The sequence below is a fragment of the Callionymus lyra genome, chromosome 7 (genome assembly GCF_982586985.1).
Source record: "Callionymus lyra chromosome 7, fCalLyr1.hap1.1, whole genome shotgun sequence".
Classification (NCBI taxonomy): domain Eukaryota; kingdom Metazoa; phylum Chordata; class Actinopteri; order Syngnathiformes; family Callionymidae; genus Callionymus; species Callionymus lyra.
In genome coordinates this window covers 27,851,203-27,860,793 of record NC_141824.1, presented here as the reverse complement: position 1 = coordinate 27,860,793, position 9,591 = coordinate 27,851,203, and the positions used below count along the sequence as shown (strand labels likewise).

The following is a 9,591-nucleotide window of genomic DNA, read 5'->3' as shown; positions in this document are numbered from 1 at the left end:
TTTGTAGTGATATTTTGGAGATAAATATATTAAGATTTGTGAATATAAATAGACTCTAGGACTGTTTTGTTTAAGTAGCATGCATCTGGCAGCTGTTAAGCTTCATCCTACTAACCCAACGATTAGATTTAAGTTTGTATTTATGTTTACCGTCTGATGTCTGCACCCGGGCCGTGACGTCAATCCGTGACGCAGTTCGTCCTCCATCACCAGTCGAGCCCACTGACAGAACCCACCAACACCTAGCGACGAGGCGATCCTCACGATCCCCGGAAATATGTAGTGAAGCGCGCACACGGCATTGCATCTCGAGACCAAGGGGGCCGAGGGTAAGTTCTGAAGCTCTTTTTCGATAAAAACCGTTACAAATCACGGTCTCGCGAGCCTGTTCTTCTTTGCGCATACAAGCTAGCGTTAGCTTAGCCAAGATGACGGCGCTATGGCCGATGCTGCCCGTTATATCCAGCTGCCGTGATGGCATCCGAGCAATGTCGCTGAGTATGTGCTCGCGTAGGATTCAAGTTACTGTTGGCAACTGGAAACTCGATTTCTCAGTTTGTAAAAGTTTAATAATGAGTAATAATTGAATGTAATGTTTCGGTTTTATATATTTATATATATATATAGTGCCATCATAGTTAGCGCTGCGAAGGCCCAAACTGACGGAAACGTAATTTTAATGACTTAAAGTTTAATCCTAAACGTATTGTGATGGTGTTTAATAAAACCACCGTTAAGTTATTTTACATGTCTTGTGTTGAGAAGGCCGTAACTTATCCAAGCTAGCTGCTAACAGTTTAGCTAACCAGTACTACAGCCCAGTTTATGCAGGATAATCCTCTTTAATTTGTCAATGTGGAAACATTCACCAGTGTTTAAGAGGAGAGATAGAAGGGTTCAAGGTTTTAAAAATGTATATTTTATACACACACATCAAGCAGTGGAAGAAGACACACGTTTTAATAACAAGAATGAATTGACATGATATGGATAATACCATGGTATATAAAATAATTAAGTTAGCTTGTACTCATGAATCTGAGCATGATGACACTGTTATTTAAAGGCGGTGACAATATTTGTGCTGAAGTGACATGTTGTGTAACGTATCATAATCTTGTACTATTTACACTTGGGTTGTGAATGTACTTAACTAAACAGTTTAACAAAGAAGTCCTTTACTCAAGTCACTTCAATGCTTTCGTTGAGTATCTGTTGATCAATTATGTGTTTTCACACTCAATTAAAAGTGAGAAGATTTTCTAATGTGAGAACCCAACTCTTACTCATATATAAGTATTCCTTTCTCATGTTTTGAAGTTATTACTTTATAAAGTTCTTCCCCATTTGCCGTCTTGGCGAACTAGAGGTTACAAGAGCACAGCCAATTATTACTTCATAGTCTCCATCGAGCTGTAATCATTCCCCGCTTTCTTTATACAAGTCCCTTGGAGGTTAAGACTTCTGGGATTGACGGGTAGTAAAAAACCTTATCACTTTGACCATCACAGCAGGATGGGCGTGGTTATGGTAAACAAGATTTTTATCTCCAGAGAAATTAAGCATCTTGAGTGGGTGAGACCTAAGAATTTTCTAATTTAAATTAAAGAAAGTTTTGTACAATAGAGGTCCAAGATCAATTTAAGCAAAACTTAAATCAACACATTAGTTTTAATCTCATAGACCACCAAAGTATAATATTAGATAGCCAGAAATGAAACCATAAAATAAACTGTGAATACATATCTAAACCAATATTGCCATATTCAAATGGTACCCAAATACAATTCTTAATTTAAACACTCTGACCAGTCAAAAGAGAGATTTGAGCCTTTTTTTTAACTTGAATTTATTATAAATAATATTTTTTTTCCTTATCTGGAGACAAAGCCAGACAGAAGTTAACTTCTGATTGCGTGCAAAAATCTATCCACGTTTGTATCTGTTATCAATGTCTGTCTACACATAGTCACACACATTGATGTCGGTCGGTAATGAGAAAACGGTAATCGAAAAAGTGCAAAGAGGCCTTAAGTCTGGATGAAACGCCTTTCTTGAATGTTAGTAGTTAACTCCGAATGATTAATCTTTTCTCCTCTGTTTTTAAAGTTTTGTTGATAGCTAACATGGGTGGCCATGGCGATGAAGACAAGGCGTACGTTGCCAATAAACAAAAACAAGATGAAGAGCTGAAAAACAAGCTGAACGATGGAAGCCACTGGGTTGATCAGGAGTCAACTGGCAACAATATCAAGTGGTTGAAGGAAGGTCAGAACCAGCTGCGCAAGGTAGCTGAGAACCACAACGACCAGGACCACAACTGCAACATCAGCCAGAATGGCAACAACGAGGACTTCCACCATCAGAACCCCACTCAGGAAGAACACCAGGGGCATGAGGAGCACGGCAAGTCTCCCAAGTCAGCACTGACTCCCAGGCTCAGTCAGGAAGAGTCCAAGAACATCTTGAATGAGCCACTTCTCATTGAAACTCTGGAGTCTGCCGAGGAAAAGGAGAGGGACGAAGATGGGAACGAGAAGCAGGAGAAGCTGGGAGAGGAGGACACATCCACAGTGGAAACAGGAGAGAAGGTGGCGGAGGACCAGAGTGACGAGGCGAAGGAGGGCGGCGTCAGCGGGAGGAATGCCTGCCTCTTGTTCTCCAACTTAAACGGAACAAACAGTGATGAGGAGACCAGCTGGACTCCTCAGGACAACCCCACTGATGCGTCACCCAATGGCAACAGAGGTACTTAAGTTTAGCTTGTTTGTGGATAGATGAGAAAACTGGAAGAATATGAATTAGCTTTAAAGATAAACTGAATATAGTACATTAAATCAACTCGCTACCAAAGTAGTAGCCTTTTTTCTAAGATCTTTAATGGCAGTAAAAGCTTTCTGTTTTACAGCTTGTTGACATATTTAATCCCTTTTGAGTGTCGAACATGGAAAATATTCAGTTTCAGGCACAGGTTAATTGGCCTTCTTCAAATTTTCTTTTTACCTTAATTGAAATGTCACTTCTTCCTCGGCAGGGTCCTTCTGGGACTCGAATGCATTTGAGACGGACACTGACCTGCCCTCAGGATGGATGCGGGTGCGAGACACGTCGGGCACCTACTACTGGCACATCCCCACAGGCACCACACAGTGGGAGCCTCCGTCACCCCACGGAAAAGTGGGGGGCTCCATGATGTCGTCCACCATGTCTCTGGAGACCACCCCGTGTGAGGAGCCAGAGGTGAGATGTGTGACATAAACGGAGGAACATTATTCAATCTAACCCAGATTTCCATTGTGTTTTTAAATTTTTTTTTTTTTTTAAAGAATCTTGTACAATCCATTTCTGCTCTTGTTTCTCAGGAATCTTGGGCTCAGTTTTCCAGCACAGAAGAAGGAGCCGGTGAAGGAGAGTCATGGAAGGTGAGTTGGATTCATATTATAGTTGTCATTAATACATCATTTTACTTCCGTTTCTACCATCATGTTTTATTTTTTGAGTTGGAATAGTTAAATGAAGAAACATGTATATATGTTTATAATATATATATATATATATATATATATGTGTGTGTAATGTATATATGCATGGGTGCTTCTTCATTTTAAACAATTTACATTTTTCTGATCTTTATTAATTCTTTCATGAAGTCTTGTACAGAAAGTTGTCAATTGTTTAGATTTATTATGATCTCTTGTGAGCAAAGAGTCTTCTCAGCTGGCTCAGACAGGGGCGTCTTAATACTTAATAAATTGTTACTCTCTTTAATCTTCATCCTCAGGAGGAGGAGGAAGAGGAGGAGGAAGAGGAAGAGGCCACATCTGATCAAAGTCTGAGAGAGTTTGAAGGCGCAACGCTCCGCTATGCATCCATCAACCTGAAGTAGGTTGCTTTGTCACTCTGTTTATTTGTATTCTCGGTTTGCTCTTCTGATCTTTTTTGTGCTTTTCTATTTAAAGCTACAATTGCTCTCACTCTGAGGATGACGAGAAGCTCGCCCCGCTCTGCACAGACATAGAGACCAAGGTAGACAAGCTGCTGCAATTCAATTTCCGCAGTAATTATGTTTGTGATGTAGAGAATATCTTGGAGGATATTAGGACGTATTAAATCTGAACCGTGTTGAGGTTATTCAAAATGGTTGTCATTTTTTGTCATTTTTTTTTTCCCCTTCAGTGTTTTGCAGTCCGATCTCTGGGCTGGGTGGAGATGTCAGAGGAGGACATGGCACCAGGGAAGAGCAGCGTTGCTGTCAACAACTGCATCCGGCAACTTTCCTACCACAAACACAACCTGCACGACACCGCTGGGATCTGGGGAGAGGTGAAAACTCTTTAATCAAAATGGTAAAAAGGAAAAAAACGTTGGTTCCTGACGTCGGAGTGTGTTTGGCTCGACAGGGTAAAGATATGCTGATGGTGCTGGAGAACGACACCATGAACTTGATCGACCCGCTGGGACAGACGCTGCTTCACACTCAGCCGATTGGCAGCATCCGAGTTTGGGGAGTAGGACGGGACAACGGCAGGTCAGTTTGGACAACAGGGAGGAATTTTATGCATTGTTTTTTAGTGGTTGTCATATTAAAGCCCTCTCAAGTTGTCTCATGTTCAAAAGAAAATGGATTTATTCTGTCTTGAAGTTCTGACTTTTGCCCTAACACGTTTCTTATGTGTGCTAAAGAAAGTGCTGCCCTCTGCTGGATGATTTAAATCACTACAATTGACTTCCTTTTTTCTCCTAACGCGCTAACTTCTAACAATTGTTTTTCTTTCATGCTGCCTTTTTTGACATCCATAGGGAAAGGTATACTTATATTAACATTATAAGATTTCACAAGTAAATTATAGTTGCTGATTTGCCAATACTACTAAGAGTATTTGATTGAATTTCTTTGATTCACTTTCATAGGGACTTTGCTTATGTGGCCCGAGACAACCTGACCCAGGTGCTGAAGTGTCATGTGTTCCGCTGCGACTCACCTGCCAAAAACATTGCAACCAGCTTACACGAGATGTGTTCAAAGGTAACCAGCAGGCTTCTGTTAAGGTTAGAAGAAGCATTTTTCGGCTTTTTAAACATTTATTTTTCCCGGTTCAGATAATGATGGAGCGGAAGGCGACCCGGCCCGGAGTGAGCAGGCTGAACTCTATGGGTAAATCTATGACCATCCCTGTGGAAGGTGAAGATTGATTCTTGATTGCTTTTATTTAAATATCTTGAAGGTGATTATTCATGTTTTCCCATTCAGAGTTTCCGGTTCCGAAAAATGAATTATTCCAGCGCTTCCAAGTTTATTACCTTGGCAGTGAGCCTGTGGCGAAGCCTGTGGGTATGTGTGTGTTTTTTTTAGAATTACAAAGATTTATGGATAAACCATGTGATTTGGTGAAAATGCTAATCTGTTAGCAAAAATGTGATTTCCTCTCAGGGATGGACATTATTAATGAAACCCTGGAAGCGGCGATCGAGGGCAAAGATAAGAACGACTGGACTCCCGTCTCTGTGAATGTGGCTCCTGCGACCCTCACCATCTTGTCCAAACAGGTACGATGACCCTGTGTTTGAATTATTGCACAAATAATACAAATTTCGGAATCATTTCCAATATCTGTGAATTCAAAATTCCTCCTGTTGTACCTTAGGAGTACAATTTAAAAGGTTCCACATAACGTATTACTATCAGCTCTTTAGACTCACTTTATTACTAGCATTTTTATTTATTTCATTGTATATTCCTGCAGGCAGGTTAATTCATATTTTTAACTTTATTCTAATTTGTATTATTATTATAGTTCCTATTGCTTATTTTCTTTTATTCTATATCATTCTATATAGTAGACTTTATTGGTTGCAGTATCTAATTAACACTGTTCACAACTTTATTTACACTTAATACCGATACAAGTTACACAATCATAATAAAAATTAAAAAATTGGATAAAAATAGATTGCCGGAAACACACTTAGAACTACATAGAATTCATATTAAAAGAACATTATTTGGTCCACACAATGAAGATTTAAAGAGCCAAACAAATCTTTGCCTCAAAAAAAGTCATGTCTCCATCTTTGTCTTAACTGAGAGTGACATGATCCCAACTTTGTTTCCAGAATGAGGAGGTTTTGTCTGAGTGCAGGGTGCGTTTCCTGTCCTTCATGGGAGTGGGGAAGGACGTGCACTCGTTTGCGTTCATCATGGCCGAGGGTATCAGAGACTTCACTTGTCACAAGTTCTGGTGTGAGCCCAACGCCGCCAGTCTGAGCGAGGCCGTCCAGGCCGCGTGCATGGTGAGTCCCAAATCTTAAACATGTGAAAACACCATTGTCATATTTATAATCCCTTTTGCTGTAGAGCTCATGTATCAAAGTTGGGGCCCAAATATGGCCCAACAAGTCATTTTAGGTGGTCGTGTGATGTTTGCCTCTGAAGCAAATTAAATTAATGTTTATGTTGATATCGTATCTCTTGTGATATCAGTGTTTAAGATAAGCCAAAAACAGATTATGGTTGTCAACAACTAAACAGAGACTTCCAATAAGAGTAAAACTGATGTTAAAGGAAATGAAAGTGTTTGAAGAATCAGATTTTTTTTTGCCACTTTTATTACACAACATATTGATTTTTTTTTTTTTTGGTGGCAGTAGAGAATAAAATAACAAAATGAGATAACATAAACATAAGCAGTAGAAAATAAAACCATAAAAAACAGAGAAAGTCAAGATATACCCAAAGAATAAACAATCATGATCGGACTTATAGTTCTCTTTTAAAGACAGTTGTGTAAAAACATTTTTTTTTTTTTTGGCCCCGCAACTTTGACTGCCAAAAGATTTTGTCCCCTTGTGTACGTAAGTAAGTGATGGTTATTTCTAGAGCGCCTTTCTAGACCAGGGTCACAAAGCGCTTTAACAATCACAAACGATACACAGTTAAAATATGGGATTGAGTTTGACACCCCATTTGTAGAGCGATCAAGTTATGAGTCACGCCATGGTTATTTTTGTTGTTGTGGCCGCTTTAAGAATCACCATCAGTGAGCAGCAGTGTGGTTTCATGCTAATGGGGATTAACGAGAAAATGAAACCACTTCAATATAAGTAAACATTGTTGTTTATTTATTTTTTTTATTCTCTTGGCAACTTCAAATGCTCTTGGCAAGCAGGATAATTTGCTACATACTGAAGGGGTGCTTCTTGAAGGAAAGTTTCTGTTATAAAGACAGAAGTTGCTATTTTAAGTTTAATGTTCCTCATAATATTAAAGAGGAAGTTGATTTTCTTTTTTTGTGTGTGTTTCCGACAGCTCCGTTACCAGAAATGTCTGGACGCGCGTCCCCCGAGCCTGTCCTCCTGTCTGCCCACCCCTCCCGCCGACTCCGTGGCACGGCGGGTCAAGAAGGGCGTCCAGAGTCTGCTGGGTAGCTTCAAGAGCTACAGGTCGGGTTCTCAGTCGCCCTGAGTCGAAGGTCAACACAAGGTCCATCAGCACCGTCACCCGCACTCTCTCGCCCACGGTCACGCCTTACGACTCACCGTCTGGTTCTCTTAGTTGGTGGAGGAGTCATGCAATTTTCTTTAACTGTCATCTCTTAAACACGACCGTCCCTTCACCAGGACGGTCCTTTTAACTATTTTTGTGTTTTAACAGAAACAATGCGATGAATGTGGAATATGGATGTATTATATTTACATGCTAAAAATGCTAGAATTTGCTTGTGAATGATTTTCTTTGTGCTCTTTGGTGCAATTGTCATCTCCTACACTCCCGATGTTCGTTTCCTCGTGCTCTCACACTGGGGCGCTCTCACTCCTCTCTTTCGCTCTGTAGATTTAAATGTCGGCACTGGGTTTCTTGTCCCTCACTATTTAGTCTTCCAAAGAAATGTACGATCGTTGATCCCCACTGATGTTTGAAACATTTCGCATGAACGTCTGGCAGTCGACTGCTCGTGTGCAATAGCTGGTGTGTTGTGTCGATGACACGGCTGCATGTCGTCAGTGAGAGAGAGTTGAGCTACATCGAGTGTGAGGCAAATGGAACAACGGAGCCATGATTTAAAAAAAAACAAAAAAAAACGACAAGAAGTCATTGTTTTGTAATTAACAATACGAACTCTGGGTCTTCACCTCCAGCTAACTGATAGTACTGTAGAACTCCAGCTGCATGTTTTTCAAGAGTCGATGCTGCAGTTTAGTGCTCGAGACTCGTCGGTGTATCCTGTAGATCCTCTCTGTGTTTGTGCGTTCGCAGGAGCTGTTGTCGTGTTTTCCTGAGCATGTCACTCTAGTTGGTGTCGGTGTGTAATCCTAAACTAGCAGTAGAATGTGTAGACTGGAACTGGACAGCAGGTTTGTACTCACACTTTTGTGTAAACGACAAAGATGATGGTTTTTTTTTTTTTCTGTTCCCTGACACTTTCTGATGCTCGTGTGTGTGTGTGTGTGTGCGTGTGTGTGGCCACTCTGGTTACTGTATTTTTATTTTTTCCACATGACTAGATGAGATTTTTTATATGAAGAAAACACTAATGATAGGAGCTGTATTTTATCTTGGTGTGTTTGTCAATAATCAATATGTGTAGCACAATAGCTAGTCGTCACTGATGATAAAAGATGCAGTTTGTGAGTTCTCCTAATGTTTGGTGGTTTCTAATATCCTCAGATTATTTAATCATAATCTACCTAAAGTGGATTGCATTCACTCGGAAACTAGTTGTAAATCACAAGCGAGTTATGTGGGTCACATTTTGCAAAATATATAACCTACATGTATATAGAAACAGCTGACTCATCTCATTCCTCAATGATCTTTTATTCAGAATTGTAAACTATTCATTTCATGAACAATTGTCTAGAGAATTAAGACCTATTTGAATTCTTAAGAAATTATATTTTATTTTTTCATGAAAAAATGTTTTTCTTCCAAAATGACAGAAGACAAAGCCAAGTCCTTGCTTTTTGTCTTTCAAAAGTATCTTAATCCTGGTTAAATACGACAATATATCATGTACTTTTTGGTGAATGCAACTCTATTAATAATAAAGTTTCACACAAAATTCACTCTCCTGTCAATTTAGCATGCCTCACCACTCCGGGGTATAATCCTTATCTATGTTTCACAAAGACTCCACAAACTGCTTCTTTTGCAGGTATAAAATATAAACACTAATTAAAGTTAAGACTCATCATATAACTGTCAATCATGTGTCACTTGAAATTATTGTGCTATCTCAACGTTGTCCAGATGGTGGCGTCACTAAAGCCAGAAGAACATTAGCAGATTAATTTATTTCTGTTTGTGTAAATTGGGTGTATAAAATGTATGTATATAAAAGCCACTGCACAATAAATGTCAACATATCGGATTCGTTTTTTTTTTTGTCTTGTTTTGTTCGTCTGGAGGATCCATGCTGGATGACAGTCAAGACACTGTCACTGCTGACGGCTTCTGTCTGAGAACAAGTTCAGAAATTCGTTGGTATTGAAGGAAATGTGTTTGTGTTGAGGTCAGTCAGCTGAAGCTTCACTGCCACATTGACGAGATACGTTTTGTATTCACCGTCCCCAGCACAGCACATCCTGTCTGGT

The 9,591-nt window shown here is 39.8% G+C and overlaps 1 protein-coding gene across 1 annotated transcript; it reads left to right on the top strand.

The window, feature by feature from the left end:
- The first annotated feature begins 192 nt into the window (after positions 1-192).
- apbb1 (amyloid beta precursor protein binding family B member 1) lies at positions 193-9,368 on the top strand. The gene is made up of 14 exons (XM_087795252.1): positions 193-329; positions 2,110-2,748; positions 3,035-3,240; positions 3,363-3,422; positions 3,782-3,882; positions 3,960-4,026; positions 4,177-4,323; positions 4,401-4,528; positions 4,912-5,026; positions 5,101-5,182; positions 5,252-5,332; positions 5,432-5,547; positions 6,115-6,291; positions 7,307-9,368. The coding sequence occupies exons 2-14, from the start codon at positions 2,127-2,129 to the stop codon at positions 7,460-7,462; spliced, it is 2,058 nt and encodes a 685-aa protein (XP_087651378.1). The 5' UTR covers positions 193-329; positions 2,110-2,126; the 3' UTR covers positions 7,463-9,368.
- Positions 9,369-9,591: the final 223 nt, after the last annotated feature.